Genomic DNA, 19,842 nt, shown 5'->3' on the forward strand with positions numbered 1-19,842 from the left:
TAATAGTCACTTTCATAGAGCAGACTACATTGGTCTGGCTGTCTGAAGTCTAATACTGCAATCCCACAGACCTTTGTAAAACTTCCACTAATACATACTGTGAAACAGAGCATTTCTCTAAATATAATTTTGAGTTCTGAACTCCTGGAAAGTATGTCTGTGGGCTCCATTTTCCAAAAAAATCTGCTTGGCTTTGGTGCAACTTACCAACCCATTGGCTAGCCGAGCTTTCCACCTCATTGCACGTTGGCCCATCACACAGCTCCCGAGCCAAGGGACTGTTTTCACTCACGTTGTAGAAACGAGTTGCTTCAAAAGCTGCAGGCCAGCAAGAAAGGGAAGTCACAACTGAGCCTTATGCCTAGAGCTCTAATGCTGGCAAAAATCAAAGGAAAACGGGCACCTACCTGGCTCATAGTAATCGTACACTTTGATAGGAACAGGAGCTGTTTTCCCAACTATATGCTCTCTGAAAGCTTGAAACTTTACACAGGTCATGCACTGGCTAGGAATCTGTATGAAATTATGTAAAAGACCCATTGTAAGAACTGCACTTTAAGTGAAGAGAGAGACAAATAAACATAGCATGTGCCCCATATGTAACACACCGTGCTGGACACTTGGGGAGAATGAAGACACCTCCAATACCAGTTATAGAGACAAAGATAATGAATAAAAGCCAAACAGGATGAGTAAAAACACGTGATACTTTGCCGGCCTTTAAAGCACATACTTGCCATACAACAACATCAGAAAGGCAAACCTGAAACTCCAGCTGTATTCTCTGGCTTACCTAACACCACTCCCGTCATCAGCCAGCTCACTAATGCGACTCCCTAACAATTTACGGCTGATGACCGAGCCAGGAGAGAGCTCATCTTGCACGCTCAGGTCTGTGCTGAGATCGGAATTGGACTGCATTTATACTCCATCCTTTTAGCAATGCTAGTGGTACCTGAGGGTGAGATTATTTTGAGGCAAAAACTAAGTGATATCTGCCCAGCTGAAGCTAATCACCTGCCTCCATCATGCTTTCTTTTCCAAATAAAACCACAACACCCACCCGCCTCAAAAGAGCCTCAAGCAACCAGCTCATTAAAGCTGCAGGGTAATCCTCATCTGCGTGGGACCGCCAACGCCAGCAGACTGTATCCATGCCTCATGCACCAGCCATTTGCCTTTCACTGAAAAGCAACATATTTATAAGAAAAAGTCATTACCTCATCAAAATAAAAAAGGACTTTTCTTCCATCCACTTCATATCGTTTTAATCCAATTTGCTTGTTCATCAATAACTGGGGAGAAAAAATATCACCAGGTTTAGTTTCATCTCATTTTATAAAAAACAGTTTGAAATTAGAGAAGAAAGATTTTTAGACTGCTTAGAAAACTGATCAGACACTAAAACCCAGCGATTTCTTCTGCTGGAAAGGGACGTTTCAGTGAGAGGGGAAACGCCAAGAGGAACGCAGTTGCTGTCATACGACTCAGGAAAAAGCCATCTCTGTTCTTTTCTGTGACCTGATGAGGAACGCTGGCAAGGTGCGCAGTGCTGAGTGTTCTTCCTGGTCCCTGGTGCGTTTATCTCCCTCAGACTATGCCTGACATATCATCCATCATCTAATTGAATAGTTCCCAGGTTGTTTTCAGTACCAAGGCTCAAGCAAGACCTCAGAGACCCCAAAACACTCGATAAAGTCTCTTATTTACGCTCCTTCAGGCCGCCAGGGAATTATGCTGCTGGATTGCACCAGGTATTAAAGGTCCCCTTCTCCCACCAGCTGAAAAATCCAGAACATTCTTCTGCCAGGAAAATTAATCCTTACATTTGAAAAGAGCAGCCATTTGAAAGAGCCCTAGGCATCCTCCCTTTTAACGCACGGGGTCAGGCCACTCATCTTCTCTCCCCTGAGGCCCAGAGATTTGTCATTTGCATTGTACCAGCCAGGCCCGCAGACTACCTCTTCTTGGGCTTTTTATTTATTGGGACAACCCTCATGGCTAAGGAGTATCAGAAGACAGTCTAAGAGTACTTCCCACATCTGGGGTGCTACCGCCCCTGGTCTTCCCCAGCCATATGTAAAAATGCTCCAGCTCATCTCCTGCTGCTGCCCGCAGCTATCTCGTGATCACGGGCTTCAGAGGAAAGTGCAAGAGCCCTCGTTTATGGAATTACTGCACCACCCCGAAGAATCCAGTAACTATCTCCCTGCTACAGAATGCTAACTAATCACCACCAAAACATAAATGCTATCATCTGATATAATTCTACAAAATTTTATTTTAAGATTTCCAAAAGAGTTACTCCTATGATTTTCCATATTTGGAATACTAACATCTCAATATTATAATGACTGACACGCTGTATGTACCTGATCAGTCGATTAATCATTAATGTTTTGATAAATTGTATTCAGAATACATCTGTCACGCAAAAAACATTTAATCCAGAAGCTGGGGAAGATGGTGGTCTGTGGAACAGGCCTCTTGTGTTTTAATCTCAGTTTGGGGAGCAAAGTAACGGCCAGAGCAGATACTTTAATTCTATTCTCCAAACTGTCCTATTACTTTAACCTCTCTGTCAGACAACTCCCTTTGCAACACAGGGATGATATTTTCTTGTCCCCCCCGCCTTTTTTTTTTTTTTTTTTTTTTCATGTTCTTAAGTTATTTTGAGATCTTAGAATGAAAACTCTGTGGAAGGGAGAACAAAGCATTATTATTATTACGCATTAGAATGACACGAAGCAAAAAGCATTTCTCCTGAAATTTGCCCAAACCTGCTACCAACAGCTTTAACTGTGAATTTCTTCAGCATAGTGCTTCTAGTTGTAAAAGCCTGCACACAGCTTCCTGCTATTACTGTAACAAGCAAAGGAACATGTGTTTAAGTCCCACACAATATGGAAAGGGCCAATTTAATTTGTCCTTATAATTTTAGGGGCCTGATGGTGGCTGTTATTACTCAGCAGTAGATGGCTGCAGACAGTCCTTTTATGAGGGCTTGGAGAGGCTGGCGCCACCGGGAAATGCTCGGCTCAGCTAAAGTTGCATTTTTCTGGTGAAGCTTGATATATACCAGCCTGTGGTGACCTCCTGACCTTGTCGACACCCGGCATTATTAGAAGGATTTGTGGCTGCAGAGCCGGGGGGCTGCCCTGGCCCTGCAACAGAGCATTCATTAACCATCAGTGCCCCGGAGCGGCGCGTGGGCCCGCTCTGCGCACACTGCTGCCTTGTGAGGCCAAACAACAAACAAGGAAATCTGATTTACAGCCCTGCCCCTCCGCACCACGAGGGGAGGGAAATGGCCAGGGTAACAAGAAAAGGCAGCAGTGGGAATGACCAGACTCGGCTCTGCTGAAGGTGGCGTTCAAAATACAAGACAAAACTAATACTGGGTCTTCAGTGGAAGAATTTTGGTTTTGTCAGCATGATTTCAATACACTTTTGATAGCCGCGCATTAGGGTTGTATCTGCATCTTCACTGCCTACCTAAATATATGCTTGAGCTTTGTCCCTGCAATTCATCTTTACAGATATGCAAAGGGTTTCTGCAATAAGAAAGGTGCAATTCAGCCCTTCAAGGGGAATATTGCCCCTTGAAGATGCAATATCCTTCCCAATTTAGCAAAGTCTCCTACTGCCCAAAGGAAGTAATTCTGTCTGGTTATGGAAAGGGACTGCCCAGTACTGAGTCCCAAGAGGGGAATCCTCTCTCCAAATTAAGGCATCAATACATAGTTTTTTGCCCAAAGAACTTTGAAAACAGTGGGTTTTGAGCCAGCTCTTTTGCATCTGAGAAGCACTGAAGAAGTATGTACGGCGTGAAGTACCTGACATCCTTCTGAGGCAGGCTCCCAGACACTGACGCATCTATCTGACACGAGCACTGGGGGTAAATCTCCCTGTTTCTCTGCTCTAGTTTCCATGTGCCCAGTGTTTGTTTCTGGGGTAGGAGTGCTGACCAGCACCTGCTCAAGGAACTAGCAGTGCCGAGGTACCAGCGAGATGGCACTGAGTGCAACAGAAGAATTTCTGAAGCCATGAGAAACCAAACATCGGAGACAGGCTGGTGTCACAGAGCACAAGGATTATGGCAACATGCTAGAAGACAAGAGAGAATAAGAGGTGCTGCAAACAAAAGTGTTTTGAAACACCATGCAGCTAGTTCATTGGGGAACCAGAATCAGAGTTTCCTTGCAGAGTGTATATCCTAATGTTAATCATATATTCGCGGTTGTCTTCAGTGTTTCCTCTACTTAGAATACGTACAACACGCCCAGAGCACAGCTCAGTGTAAACCATCAGACACAGCACAGGCAGAGATTGCTGCGTGTAGCAGCCTTTTAGTAGTAACTGAATACAGTTACTGTCTGGCCCAGCCGTGCAAACCAGCCTCACGGCAGAGCACAGCTGCCTTGGCGAAAAGGAAAGGAGTCCAGGGACTGAGCTCGCAGAACCTGTGCAGTCCCTTGTGACACACGAGCTTATGGGACCTTCTCAGGACTCACAGCTTAGAAACTCTTCACTTTGTCCCCTGCTGAAACCGGTACAGGAGGTGTTCACTCAGTACAGCCTGGACAACAGGAACTCCTATGCCTGTAATTTCTTTTTAGCCCACTTCAGGAAAAATGAGTACAGGGATTTGTTACTTGACCTAACAATTTTTCTGCTCTTCTGTAATGAAAACTCCTTTGCACTCTTTGTTTCAACTCTTTCCTTCCCTTTACTCCTCCTTTCCCTCTGCTGATAAAACATTCCATGGGTTTAACACCATAAAGATATCCTGTTGTTCTCCTCCTGTCCCATTTTGAGTTCTCTGGTCCTAAGCCAAGTTTCCATCCATATTTTTTTCTGCCATTATTTATGTAAATTACTATGAAAGAGCTTATTTGAAAGCAGTACCAATGGCTGCCACTCTAGCACCTTCAGCAGGAGGAGATAAAACAGTAAGCAAACCCACTACAGGCTCCCTCACCTAATTTTCCTCCTTTCTGTTACCACAGGGATACTGGAGACCTCCTACTGCTGGTCCTGCCTCATCTGAATAGCCACATTCAGTTTGTTGCACCATTTGTTGCACGTGAGAGAGAATATCACACTCAAAGGACAACAGGCAAATAAAACCCCAAACATTTTACATGCATGCATTTGAAAACAGAATTCTCAAAATGCAGCTAGTGAACAGATACAAAATAACTTTGATATTTCTTTTTACAGGAATAATTTCAGATCTGATCAACACACATCTCTACAAGAGTACTCCAGCACAGCTCCCCAATACTGAAAGGATGCAATTCTCCTCTTGGGAAATAACACACAGGTTTCTCTGGCTTCAGTGACAGCCCAGGAGACCGTCTGACAGCAGCTTTTGACGTGGACTGAAGAGGAACATACTGGTCTCATTTTCTCCAAGAAAATGCAATGGTGTTAGAAGTTAGCCAAATCAAGTGAAATCCTAGACAAGACAAAGCAACGCGCACTTTTCGTTGAATTACAATGGCAAATTAAATTGCCTGGTCTTCACTACGATTCTACTTTTAAATTCTTTCCTCAAATCCCTCCCCCCCCAGCATAATAATGACAAAGTTATTAACAGAAGAGATCTTTTGTAAGTCAAATACTTTTTGCTCTTTACCGGTTCTCAAGGATGCAAGGATTTTACACCTCTTTAGTTACATAGTCCTTAAAAACTCTATTTGCAGCATAAAACCCACCAGTGAATACACTGTGATGCTCCCACAAAATCTAAAGCAAAGCTGCAGATTGCAGTTCACCTCCCCTAGAGGGCTGGCTGGGTAAGAGGCACATTCTGTCCACCTCAGTTTGGCTTGCAATAAACATGATGTTCTCGCAGAAGGAGGGGGGAAAAAAAAAAAAAAAGGGCAAAAAATTCCAAGACACAGAGCCTCCAAAGAAATGGAATCCAGATGTTGGAGATAACACAGCCCACTAAGAAGCCATAAACAGCTCCTGTTAGAGCACATTTTCACTTCAGCATTTCCAAATGGATCTCATTTAATTACTGCGCACTGCGCTCAGTAATAAACCTTCATTTGGCCACGTTTGGTACGTTTGTCAGTCTTGCGCAGAACATCTGTTTACTCATCTCAGATAAATATTTTTTGACAAGTGAAATCTCCTGCACCCCCGATTTTAATTGCATCTTTTCGGACAGTGCTCTAACATTCAATGGCATTTGCTTCCTATGCTCCCCAAAGGGAATCCCTGCCAATTAGAGCACCAGATCCTGGCCCAAGACCATGCCTTTCCCTCTCATGCCATCTTACCTGCTCTAGGCTCTCAATATCTGCACGAAACCCAGAGAACAATGGCACTTCCAAGACAGCCATGTTAGAAGATCCAGAGTGCAGCCACCTTCCCATGAGAACAAAAAGAGAGAAAGAATGAAAACAAACTCAGGATCCAAGATAACAAATGGTACATGGACAACTCAGGATGGAGAACAACTGAAACAAACTTCAGAGGGAAAATTATGTCAAGGATCTACGCTTCTTTGAAGGACTTGTTGAAAGCCACAGTCTACTCAGTTTTACAAAATGTTCTTTTCTGCTGTTATTCAACAAAAAATAAGCACAACTCAGAGAGGGCAGAGAAGTAGGAGATGTCCAGGCAAATGGAGGCAGAAAACCAGAAGGATGGATGTAGTCTCCTGTGGGGCTGCTTGCATTATTTTTCAATTAATCACTGAGAAAATGCATTGGGTAAAAGGAAATAACCCCTTGGAGTAGAAGAAACTTCTGTTCTTTTCCAAGTGGAGGACTGTAAATGGATTGTGGTGTAAGAGGAATGCCTTCCCTATACCAGGCAGAGTCATTCAACCCCGGGGTTTCATAAATGGCCACTTCCCTCCAGCACCTACTTGACACTGAGAAAAACATCTTTGCTAGTGAGTCTGCAAACTCATTCTCTAGTTAGTAGTGTTAAAGAATTCAATGCCTATATTGTCCTCTATAATATCAATGAAGACTCCAAAAAAACACTGAAATTCAGAGTTATTACTGCTGAAGTGCGCACAAGGGGAAAAAAAGCCACAGGAAGAGGTGGAGAGAAAGTTTATTTGGGCCATTGCGAAAGATTTCAGTTTCTTGCAGCATGGCAGAAGGGTCAACACTGCAACAACAAAGCTCCTGCTAATTCCAGAACAATGCTCCTTTTCTCTGCATTCACAGAGTCAGCTCTAAATTATCCCTCCTTGGCAGCTTACCTGTTTGCTGCTTAGTCGCACCACAAAGATGATGAGCTTGGACCCAGGAGGGCTTATTAGCTCATGCCCAGCACTGAGACAACACAGTACACAGCTTCCAGGACCAAATTTGCCAGATCTGAACTGGCTGCTGCAGGGCTACTTGGAGACCTCCATATGGAGACCTCCAAAGCTCCAGTGGGTGTGTGAGTTTGATGCAGCCCTGCACAGAGCCAGCCTGGATGTAACGCCACAGCCAAGCTCATACGCCCACAGTAGCATGAGACGCTCCGTGGACTGATCCAGTTGGCTCCGTGTGAGACAGTTCAGGGCTGACAGTCTCCCAGAGACATCAAGCCTTGTTAATCCCCATCTAAGTCCATGCACCATACTCCCTAAAAAATCCTATAATATCCCTTTACCTGTATTTTTCCCATATCACAGCCCTCTATTTCCCATATTGTTTTCTAACTCCTTGAAAGTGCCCCAAGGACTTCATCACTGAGCATGACAACACTTAAAACAATTACATTCTGAAGAACAGCCCCAGCTCAAAATATTTCAGTTGTCATCCTTAGATGCTCTCCTCTATTTGCATTGCCTAACTAAGATGATGAAGGAGTTAAAAGAGCATCATTACAGGAAGAGGGGAGGAAAGGGAAGATTTCATTTGCTTTTGTTTTCTTTCCAAGTAATCAATCTCCTTGGACTGGGCTTCCTCTCAAATTTCTGTCTTTGCTCCAGCAATTCCCAGGGCAGAAGTTTCAGAAATAACAACAGAAAGGTTGTGTTGATGCAGGGCAGCCTCCTTAGTTACTGGCATCTTCAAGGACTGACAAGACTTTATAAGCCTGCCTCCCCAGTACTGACTTTAAGCAAAACATGTAAGTGGATCGATACAGGTCAGAAACTATTCTTGCTGCTGTTTGCCTATAGGCAAGCTGTTCTCTCTTAATATCTTAAGTTTCCCAGTCTATAAAATGAAGCAGGAACTGCTAATGTCCTTGCGAAGTGCTTTGAGAGCTAGGAATGAAACTTCTGGAGCTTTAGTATCATGCCATCTTTAAAAATTATTTTAAATTTCTTTATGCAGAATAAGGAGATAAGCAATGAGCTTTGGAGAGCTTACTAACAAATATCTGCGTATATTGTGCCTTTACCACAGATTCCAAATTCATACCATGGCAATAATCACCTTCTGTTAGGTTTTTGATATCCAAAACTGAAGAACGTGCAACTCAAACATTAAAGTCAAGTCAATAATATTTATAAAACTATCAACGCGATTAAGATATGAGTTATTGACTCATAAGATATGACATTACATAGCTCTTTGAGGCTTTTAAGGAAGGCCTGTTACTGAAGACCTAGAAAATAATCCAGAACTTTTTCTTTTCCACCTGATACAAGCAAACGACATTCAATTTGTCTTCTTCCGGTTTTGGAGATGCAATAATGAAACTTAATAATAAAAACCTAAGGTGTCGCCCTCTTTGTAAATTTTGTTCTTGTTTCTGTACATTTGACATATACTTAGCACTAGAATTATTAATGCCAGCAGACAAGGCTCGTGAATGTCCATGCAATAACTCAGTCCTACAACCCACTATTATGGCTGAAATTCTGCATTCTGCACGTGAGGTGCTTCTATCTTACAGCGTTTGAGATAGAGACAGTGCAGCAAGAAAGGATTTGGTATTTTTCCTTTATCAGTATAGATGTGCTGATCAGCAAACTAGATGGTCTCTGAGAAACAGGCAGGACATGTTGCAGACTGGCATTTCCTACCTAGTGCACGTCTCCAGTATGACCTTGTATTCCTGATGGTCCTGATCTGAAGCTGGGTCATCATCATCCACCAGTGTCCTCTCTCTGTGCAAGGCTTCAGAGCGATTCTCGTCTGGAGAGACAGACCGCAGGAGATTTGGAGCTTGAAGATGCTGCTCTGACTTTGGCTCCTTCAGGTTAACCAGGAGCTGGAAAGCTGGTTTGGCAATAGGATCAGGTACATTGTAAGTGACATCAATCTGCAGCAGAAAGGGGGAGAAAAAACCAAAACAAATCAGGGAGGTTTATTAGACCCCAGCGTTTCATAGCATCTACAAACGTTCCCTTAAGACCAGCATAAACACCAGACCTCTTCAGAGAGAGGTAAGGCAGGCACAGAGGCAATGGAGGCTTTGCAACACAGTCATATATAGGTAAAGCCATACCAGAGCAGATTCACCCCAGTACAATCACATTTGCTTCTACGAACCAAAGCAACACCACGTTATAGAACTACTTTGAGAAAAATTCAAAGTGTGACTCCTCCCTCATAGCAAATTGGGATTACGAAAAGTAGCAAATAAACTGTGAGTTTAGAGACCACCTGCTCACATGCTGTCTCTAGCCCCATGGTAGCTTTACCTGCATCAGACAGCAGCCTTCACCTTTGGCACTCACAAACAGCCCCGTTGGAATACTGGGGATCTGGGGAGAATCCACAGTTAAGACACAGACAAGACATGGCACTCAGAATTGAAACAAATATCAATTTTAGCTTTATTCTGTACAAAATATCTTTCTGGTTACAAAGGAGACTGCAGAAGCAAAGCATGGCCCACTGTTTTCACCCACCTGCATTTAACAGTGTTAGAAACAAGCAGCAGCACAAAATAAGCATCAGGCATTAGTGATGGTGAAAAATGCCTGTAACTTCGAGTGCTGCCTCCTTCACATCAGAACCCAGCCATAAAACCCCAGAAAGTCACAAGACCTCAGTGTTTAACGTGTGCTTTTACCATTACTGAACTTATCCGCGTTGTCATTCAGAACCCGGCTCGTGTGGATCACTTTAAAAATTTGGCTACATAAGCACAAAACCACCTACCACTGCAGTCTGGAGGACTTTTTTATTCATCTTGTTAAGCTCAAACGTCTCCTGGTAGTCTAGATTAGTAGAAGCCAAGGAAATGGTAAGGTTGACTCCTCCAACATAAGAAAGGATAGCATATTCAGCCAGAGCCTGCAGGGCTACACAGGTGTCCTAGGGAGCAGAAGAGGGAGAGACCAGAACAGTGAGGAACACAGGAGCATAGTAAACTTAAAAACAAGTGCTGTGCTGTACAGTCATCAGCTTCTGGCAGCAGAATCTTCCTTATTAATTCAGATAGCAAAGGAAATATCAGGCTTTGTTCACTTTTACTGTCAAAGGCATTTGTAAGGACGAAGTCTAAGTTCTTTTTCAAATTATCAGTCTGAGAAGGAAGCAGTAAAGAGCACTGGGAAGTTTTTCTTCTTACCAGGACACAGACAAGTTTCTCTCTAGATGGAAACTCTGCATTGACCGTTCCTGAATTAATTGATTTCTACAATTGATTATGCATGCATTGAAGCTACCTTTTTTGAGGGCAGCCCACCTGAGTAGATGAGAATCCTCCAAGTGCATTCCTCTGCTGTGAAAGCCATTTTACTACTGGGAGCGCAGAGGCCACGTCTCCTAGGAGTGTGTATGTCAAAAGGGCATAAGATGTCATTTCCACTTCTGCAGAAACAACTGCAAGGGGAGGAATAAAAAAAATTTATCAGAATACCATCTAGAAGTGAGAATCTGGGAAGGTGTAGAGATAGTTCTATCAATATGCACTAACTAAGCTAAGAGTCTGTAGAGGTAAACACAGGAAGAGAAAAATGAAGTTAAAAGATGTCTGCATCCAAGATGCATCATGTCCCAAAGATATCTCTGCTTCCAACACAAGCTCTTTCCTTCACACAATAGATAACCTTCTTTCTACTTGATTGCATGCCATAAGGAATTTCTCTCCCACTCCAGTTCTACTTTGCTGCTGCCCATGCTGTATCCCTCTCCTAGAGATCTTCATACAATATCTAGTTAGAGCCTTCCTGAACATTGGTGCACCTACATCCTATTAGAAGAGTCAATGGCTTTAAGTGACTTGAAAATTATAGCATCATTCACTGTTGTTGTGGCTTTGCTAGTTGAACTCTAGGAAATCAGCTAAAATGCCAGTGACTGCTGGGTGTACAATCCCTAGGTCCTTTTGAAAACACAAAGCTAAACAGCTCTAAAATTAAGTGTATTTGACTTCTCTCAGATTTCCATTTCAAATTATTCCTCCCTGTTGGAATCCCATATGGCTCTCACTCTTCCATATCACTCACTTTATAAAACTGGAGTGAAAAATGGTGAAATAGTTGGGGCTCAAAAGCTCAAAAGACACGTCCTGTCTCGACCACATCTAGCTCTGTCTCTCACTTGCTCTCAACCAGCTCTTTCAGCATAACGTTACCTGCCTTTTACGAGAGCTCTCATTTCATCCAGCCCCTGCCCTGACTGCCTGCCATTTTCAGAATACCTTGGCCCTTGGCTAAAGCAGCTTGCTTTGGGGATCAAAACCTTGTGTCCCTCCAGAAATGCTAACAGATTTAAAAAAAAAAAAAAAAAAGGAAAAAACGGTGAGGGAAATTTTAAAGTGTATTATATAAAGTGTTCACTAGAACACATGCAGTCACGCGGCCCGTTGTTTCAGTCCATTCCCTTATCTCCGTCTTGGCAGTACAGGTACCTGATTGAGAGAGACCGTCATTAAATCCCATGAATGTATCTTCATCAGTAACAAGAGTTCCTGTCAAGCTCCAGTGTGTAAAGCCATCTAGAAAAACAGGACAGTGGAACATGTATGTTATTACAGCAGGACTGCAGCTAAGCCTCTGCTTACAGGCAGAATCAAATTCTACTTTTGCGTTGACTCAGAGAAGAGATTCATGCCCTGACCTGCACTGTCCCTCCTTTTAGACAAGCATCCCCTGGGCAAGAGGCTCCCGTTGCAATTACAAAGATGGCTCAACATCACAAATTAGGTAATTCTTGGATTTTGGATTAAAATACACCATCAGGGAATGTGACGTGTTACAAGGCAAACTGTCATATTGGCAGGAAAGGCACCGCAGAGCCTCTTGGTACACTTGCCTTCCTTCAGCATCAGCTGCACGCATGGAACTAAGGTTCCCTCTCCACAGAGAATCAGGAAAACTCTTGCCTTACAAAGTCAAATTGTGCGGCGAGGAAGACCTCATCTCACAGGCTCTGTCCTTTCCAGTAACTCAAATATACCATTCGCGTCGCAAGGGCTATTTGCTTGTTCCTGTGAGAGGATTCCCAGTTCAGGGACTTGCCAGATTGGGCCCCGGAGCGCTGTACCTTGTGTAATTGCCATGCTGTTCATTTTCCGCAGCGTCACAGCAGCAGAGGGGCTGTGCAGCAGTGTCAGGGCATATGCAATCAAGGCAGTAGTGTAGGGGTCTTCCGCTGAATACAAGTTGGACTCTAAGAAGTGTTTTGCTTTCTCGACAGCTGTTCTTTCTTCCTATATTTAGGGGAAAGAGCCCAGACATATCACCAGCCTCTGTAACTCAGAAATTAGAATCACTTTATTTCTCATTACTTTACATTTACAGAAACAAAAAGCTAGGAAAGATGCATTTTTGCCCTGCAGAAAGACACCAACACTTTCCATTCCCTAAGAAAAGCCATGCATCACAAACTCAAAAAAAGGAGCAAATAGCATAGCAAGAATGATCTAGACTAACACTGAGGCACATTTATTCCCCCCTAAAGCTGCAGAAATCTCAGGCCCCTGCAAGGCAGCAGATGAACAGAGCAGAAGCGAGCTCTCTGCTCTATGTTTGATTGTGTTCCTGACACTCTGGAGCGTCTAGCAGACGCCAGAGGATAATAAAGGCCAAGGTTCCCAGGGGTCCCTGCAGCCAACAAACATGTTTTATTAACTCCCTCAATGACCTCACCATGTAGGAACGTGGCTCTGATAATTTATAGAAACAATTTAATTGGACTTGATGTAATTTGGTTTCCTTTGATTTCCCTGTGGCACTAACCTTCCCCTTCCTCATTTCCTAGCTAAGATCATTAGTAACACTTGCAAATCTCCTCTAGGAAAACCATTAGATCCACATAAACTGCACTTCCAGCAAATAAAAATGCTAGGGCTGTCTTGACACACAGCAGCCCAGAGAGAGCATCACATCACTTCTCAGAGGAGGGACACTGCTGACAGAGATGCAGAAAGTTACTCTACGAGCACTGGAAGATTTCTCTAATTTTTTATTTTTAATTTTTGATAAGGTTGAAGGCCTTCCATGCCAGCGAGAACTGGGGGCTAGAGGATATCTGCCTGCAGTGGCAGCACGGTCTCGCCCTGCAAGCTCTACAGGGTTGCCATCAGAAGTGCTGAGGTTATCACAGAGTTTCTGAATAGATAGCGCTGTTTACACGGGCTGTCTCAAACTCCCTATAAACTCTCTGGGTTTTGCCTGAACGGGCAACGCTTTTGTCTGAGTACAGATCCCCAAGACATGCTGCAACACCCACTGCACCTCCTGTTTTAATCTTCCAACTCTACCTGTGCAGACCTACTCGCCCACCACCAGTTTCCCTTGACTGTTGAAGAGAAAGTGAAGAACTACATTCCTGACTTGCTCAGCACATCTGAAGCAGAACTGTTTTTACCATGACTTTTAAGAAGGAATCTCTAAAGTGCCAGTTGTACTGGAAGTGATTTTTTTAGTTCTGCTTCAAAAATTATGCAGCATAACTGCACGCTCCTATGTAGCTATTCTTCTTTTCTGTAGTGTTCCTGTTCTGTCTCATTACAACGAAGAGAAGCATTTTCCTCCAGAGCTCTCAGTCCAGCATGTTACAGGAGTGCAGCTCTCCAAAGATACTGTAATCTAATAGCAGTAGCATTTTGGCCACTGTACCAAAGGCAGACCGCAAAAGTTTTCTGGATCCCCGAAGCTTACGCGGCCCTAGTTAAACTGCTGTTAGCACTAAGCTAGCTAGTTAACGGGTTTTTTTGAGTATATATAGGCAAGCTACCAGAATCTGCATAGGCTGCAACCACACCTTGAAATTACAAGGCAGAAAACATTTTTTGCAGAGGTTGGGGCATGTGGGTGCAGGGATGAGTTTTGCTCTGGCAGAATAATCCTCAAGCTGATGGCTGAAGGATGAGAGATCACCTTGAATAACTTCAGAAACTTTAGAATAATCTGACGGCTTTCCAACAGCCTCTGTTACCCGTACACTTCCCCTCTAGTGAGCACAGAACCTTTGAAAGTGAACAGCTGTAAAATCAAGCTTAAAAAAAATCAACAAACCCACCCAAAAGAGATATTTTTTAGAATACGTAGAACACGAGAGCTATTTTAACTAAGTTTTTGTTACCTCAGAAGTTACACCTGTTTCCAGAAGAGATGCAACCACATAAGCTGTCAGGGAGATCTTACCATGGATTCCACCCTGGAGAGCAACAAACACAAACCACGGGATGAAAACTGGAGAAAAGGATGCTGGATAAACAGACTCTTGAAGCAAGACAAAGAATATGTTATAAATGTCAGAGAAGCTGTGGCATCACAGAACTTCTTTTCCTTGCACATAAGGAGTACAAAATTTCAGCACCCAAGCACGCATTGTAGCTTCCTTCCCCAGCAATAGCCTGAGAACATGCTCAATGCACAAAACTTCATACTCCGAGACACGACTCGGAAGTGTTTTGCAAGACTCGACATCTTGCTTTCCATTCTCATGGGGCAGCACACAGATATGTTCTGATAGACTTTTTCTTAACTGAAATTCTCCTGGGTCTTCCTATACTATTCCAGCCTTTCAAGTGCAATGTTCATATCAGGCATAATGAAACCGCATCACTTCATGCTTTGATAACAACTTTAAAAATGCACCTATTCATGATTTTGAGTCCGTGTAGTTTTTACCTGAATGTCCTTATTTAGTATCCTACCCATAGCAGGAAAAGAACCATCTTCTTTCTGATGCTGGATGATCCAGTCTTTGGCAGCTGTTAGTTCTTTTGGGTCAATGAAAATAAACCCACGGGACTGTGCAAAGGACTTGAGGACAAAAGCTGTTAGCCTGTAAATACAAATTTATCATCTTTACTGAGAAAACAAATTCAGAATAATGTATCAGTAAGGGGAAAACAACAGTCTTAGAAAGCACAAATTTTAAAAACCTTGTTGGGGAAACATTAAATATTGTTAAAAAAATTAATGGTACATAAAAGGACCTGAACACTGTCCAGACTTCTGAATAAGAGCAGGATTAAGGGTCAACAAATTAAGTTGAAAAGTATAAATGGAAGAGATATTTGTCTTGGTTATGACACACTCTGAAATTAAGTTCCCTTTTATAGGTGCTCATCTGCCACCCAAACCATTAAAGTTTTAAAATTAAGAGTCAATATCCTTATAAATATGGAATTATTTGTAAAGAAATGGGAGGAGCAAATTTTTCAATTTTGTTACTGTCCTAACTAAAAAAAAAAAAAAAAAAAAAAAAGAAATCTAGACCCATTGCTAAAGTCTGAGGCTGTGTTAGACTTAATACAGAATTAAGACTTAAGAAAGCAACAGAAGTGTTTTTGGAATTCTAAACCTCTGACATGCAACAAGTGCGAACTCTGGCCAGCTTTGGGAGATTGAATCATTCATTTTACAAGCCTCTGAGGAATGGGAGGGTAGAAAGCATGCTGCCTGGGCAGGGGATTTTTCAAGTGTTAAGTAATTCTGCGTCACCATATTTTACATCTAGGGACTGGGAGATGCCAGATCTGAGATAAAAGTTTACTATCTTAGAAACAGTGAGGTGGCAGTGGTACTTCCCCTCAGATGAGCTCACAAACAAAATCAGTTTAAAGCAAAATACAGAGCAGATGGAGAAGCCAAATGACAGCACAAACAAATGAATGAAGACAAGAACCTACTACATCTGAGACATTATAGTCAACTAACACGCCAATGTGATGTAACGTACACGCTTAAAGGCCACGGTTTCCCGAGGGGGACATTAGTGAGATGAGCTGATTTCTCAGTTCCATAATTTCTGGTTCTCATATTGTTTGACTCTGAAAGGTTCTGCACGTCAGTTCTCAGGGCATAAATCCATACCATTCCATTTCATCCACAAGGGGATGTAAAGCACTTTGGAGAAAGACTTTTGGGCTTTTGGGGTTGGTTATGGTGGGGTTTTCTTCTACCCTGGTAGAAGCCTCTGCCACTTCTAGAGACAGCAAGTTTTTCTGCTTCACCTGAAGCTCCATTCCCTAACGGAATTAGGTGCTCAAATGCCCCACACATTGATACTCCAATTACAGTAGACCAAACACGATCCTTAACTATAGTTTCTGTACCTAAAGTCTGGGGATATCAATAGATGTGACTGTCTTAACTCCCCTGAGTCTTGAAAGGATTGCAATACACCTACTAGTGTAGCATGACCACTCAGCAGCATTGAAACAGTAAATCTATAGTCATTGAGCATTATTTCTGTTCTCCACTGTCTGCAAGACCATGATGGAAGCTGGAAAATTACTCTTCCTTCCTTGCCAGTTGTGTATTTTTCCCATTTAGCAAACACTGAATTTTCTAACTCTGTTTTAAATAGCAACTCACCACATACTCCCCGAGGAATCCCTCTCGCCAAAAGCACTGTATGAACCATCTTGTCTCTTGTAGGTCAGCTGGCGCTGGTATCCTGGAAGTCACAAAAGAATTAGGGGAGTCCAAAATCCTCACACAGAGAAAAACAAGTATTTAAAGTGAATGAAGACTCCGACCATCTGGCACTAGTGCAAGGGATTCTGCTGCCCGAGGCAACCCCTTATTTTGCTGTGAGTGACAGAGCCCGCTCTGTGTACGTACACTGCAGCTTATTCAGAAGTCCATTCAGGCTCACATCTGTAAGACTACAACTCCTGCATTCTGGCCAGTAGAAATGTTAAAATTTTGAAATTTGAAAAGATGCAGTATTAAAAGAAAGATTTTTACTTAAGCATACAGCCATTCTCCTCTGTTTCGCTGAAAGCACCACGCAGATGAGAATTTTTTTCCTTTGATGATACAACTGGATTCAGACTTTTCTCTGAAGATATTGCTTGGGACAACTTAATGTAACGTGACAATAACAGCTGTGATCTTAACGTATACAAACACTTACTAGCTACTAGGGCTGTCTTATAAGGCTTGGTTTAGACAACAATTATTAACAAGTTGAATGCTGATGATAAGAACTCTCTACTGGAATGTCTTTTGAGATTGAAAATAGTCAAAATGCTCTTCCTATTAGGAAAAGAATTTGCTTCTCCAACGTGAGCTGCCCATCCTAAGAGCACTCTGAGCCTCTAGATTAAGGAACACAGAATAGTTTTCCCCTATTCACCTGCTTTTGTAGAACTGCATTGTGGGGAAGTAGAAAAATTACTGACTAGTTTAGCTCAGGCCACTTCTAAAGATTAGGGAATATACAGGAATTGTTGGGTATCAGCACTTTCTATGATGGATGACTAAGTGATGAAACAGTTTTCTGGCTTGGTAATGCACAAAAGCCTTCTGGAGTGAGCAAACGGACTTTTCCCATCTAAACCTTATACTTGGCAGGGCTCCAATAAACACAGAAGAGTTTAAAACTCTGGAGGATTTCTTCTGTAAGGGTTAATTAGCAGGCAGAGTTTGGAGCCAAAAACCTGGAAGGTTTGCAGATTCATAAAAAGAAACAAACGCAAATGATACTGCAAAGGAAAAACTGACCAGACTATTAAAAAATTCCCTTTGTCTTACTGCTATCAGCAAGCACAAAAAATTACAAGTGAAACAACTGTAAGCCAGGCAAAGGAAGCAGCATTGGCCTTTTGCTGCTGAATACAAGAAAAATATTACATATTAGATTTTATATTTATATTTTCAGAGGGGAACCACCTAATCCTGTCACCTCTGATTTCATGACATGAGTATTGTCTGACTCATACACAAGATAGCATTGTCCCTTTGGGTCATTCTTGTTTATAATGACCTCCGAATTCTTACTTGTATTTAGTTATAAGACTATTTTGTATGTGGCTCTTCACAAACAAATGCTGAGAAAAACAGTGCATAAAAAGACAGATTGCCTTCAGCAGTTTAGGGGGATAGGACAGGACAGTGACAGGACAGAATAAAGCCTTTGTTATATAGCTGTAGGTTAACTGCTTTGCTTACTAACTTTTGAGTTTGGGTATACTGTTACTAAGAAAATACTATTAAAGAAGAAAAAGTTCAGAGAAGAGCCTTGTAGTGACTAAAGGACTAGAAAGAGAATTTGGGAATAAGGCAAAAGACTAAATATAGAGACTTTTACTAAATGTAATTTTCCTTGACATTCTGAAATGCTTAAACACAGAAATAAGCTGCCTAAGAAAAAAAAAAAAAAGATAAAAAAATAGATACAAGTATGTGATATTATACTACAAGAAATGATGAATCCTCATCACTTGGGATACTCTTGATTAGAAAGGAGAGTGTGATACTGGTAAAACTCTCTTCTAATTTACAAGCCTTTTCTCCTTCTATAAATTGTAAGTGTAGTGAGTTACCTTGAACAAGGTAATCAGTAGCTTCGCTCTCCACCTCGTGACTGAGTTGTTTGGTTTTCTGCAGATATTTCAGGACAAAAACATTAGGAGCAAAATGGATCATGTTCTGCTCCCCACATCCAAATGGTAATCGCAAAAGATTGTCCAAGTTGTTCAATGTAGGACCCATCACATCTCCTGTTTGAAAAAGAGGAGATACGTTCAGTAACAAGGAATTATGCTTTACTTCCTTTTGATGTCTTATGATTAAAACCCGCCTAACTACACTGATTTCTACTAGCTACTTATAGTCAGTTTAAGTAAACTGTGTCTTAATTTGGAAGTCCTTCAAATGTTCAATCTTAGCCCTTCAAGCTCTTGTTGGAATAAAGAAATTTCACATTTAAGAGTCTGATTATCCATGACTCCACAATTTAGACTATTAGTTTAGAACACAGCACAATCTGTGATTATGACGATTATGAAATGAATACTATGGATTCTAACAGCCAGTGCCTCTGCAAAGCCCTCAGACAGTATCAATTTTAAGTCACTGTCAACTCAAACAGGATCAAAGAAGCAACCAAAAAAAACCCAACCCAATTATTTGTCCCAGAATTAAGCACCTTTGTAACTGCCTATGACTATCTTATCTGGTCTGTATTCGTCAAATACTGGTCAGAAGCAAGGAACAGCTGGAGTATCTCTTCATATTTGATAACTGGTACCTAGTGATACCTCCTCATAATTGATACCTATTATTGAAGCCGTAGCTCTTTCTGATCCTGGAATTATGTTGTGGGGAACTCCAAGAGTAAATGCTTCATTGTGATTTTCATCAGTCTCTTCTTTTCTCCAAATTTTAAACTCTCCCATTGACCCCCAGCCTGTGGAAAAGCCAATGTACTTCACCTCAAGCTGTTTGGGAACTGTCCACTCCACAATAATAGACTCATTTAGCACCCGAGTACCATGGCCAACCTGAAAGGAACAAAAAACCATGCAGTTCCAAGAACTCACACATATGAATCCAGTCTGCCGTGTGTCCTTGGACCTAATAACTTACGCGTGCGTCAGAGAACGTTCTCGATGGACCAATACCTTTCTCTTTCCCACCCACAAAACAATCCAAGGAAGTTCAATGAGAATTCCACAGGTTTGACCTCCAAGGCTTTCAGCACTTAGCACTAAAAATATTGAAAACTG

General features: G+C 42.1%; 1 protein-coding gene across 4 annotated transcripts in view; it reads right to left on the bottom strand.

The window, feature by feature from the left end:
* Positions 1 to 19,842, bottom strand: part of CPAMD8 (C3 and PZP like alpha-2-macroglobulin domain containing 8) — a 53,040-nt gene that overhangs the window by 10,424 nt on the left and 22,774 nt on the right. For 3 of the 4 annotated variants that reach the window (XM_054181657.1, XM_054181658.1, XM_054181656.1), the window contains exons 25-39: positions 19,392 to 19,617; positions 18,658 to 18,834; positions 16,703 to 16,784; positions 15,008 to 15,164; positions 14,457 to 14,531; positions 12,414 to 12,579; positions 11,779 to 11,865; positions 10,612 to 10,748; positions 10,083 to 10,238; positions 9,620 to 9,682; positions 8,999 to 9,237; positions 6,294 to 6,381; positions 1,221 to 1,295; positions 408 to 513; positions 208 to 318 (exon numbers count right to left, since the gene is read on the bottom strand). In XM_054181657.1, the coding sequence (XP_054037632.1) occupies positions 208 to 318; positions 408 to 513; positions 1,221 to 1,295; positions 6,294 to 6,381; positions 8,999 to 9,237; positions 9,620 to 9,682; positions 10,083 to 10,238; positions 10,612 to 10,748; positions 11,779 to 11,865; positions 12,414 to 12,579; positions 14,457 to 14,531; positions 15,008 to 15,164; positions 16,703 to 16,784; positions 18,658 to 18,834; positions 19,392 to 19,617 (1,945 nt within the window). The remainder of the gene's footprint in view (positions 1 to 207; positions 319 to 407; positions 514 to 1,220; positions 1,296 to 6,293; positions 6,382 to 8,998; positions 9,238 to 9,619; positions 9,683 to 10,082; positions 10,239 to 10,611; positions 10,749 to 11,778; positions 11,866 to 12,413; positions 12,580 to 14,456; positions 14,532 to 15,007; positions 15,165 to 16,702; positions 16,785 to 18,657; positions 18,835 to 19,391; positions 19,618 to 19,842) is intronic. The other variant, XM_054181659.1, reaches the window with a different exon arrangement.

The sequence above is a fragment of the Rissa tridactyla genome, chromosome 22 (genome assembly GCF_028500815.1).
Source record: "Rissa tridactyla isolate bRisTri1 chromosome 22, bRisTri1.patW.cur.20221130, whole genome shotgun sequence".
Taxonomy (NCBI): domain Eukaryota; kingdom Metazoa; phylum Chordata; class Aves; order Charadriiformes; family Laridae; genus Rissa; species Rissa tridactyla.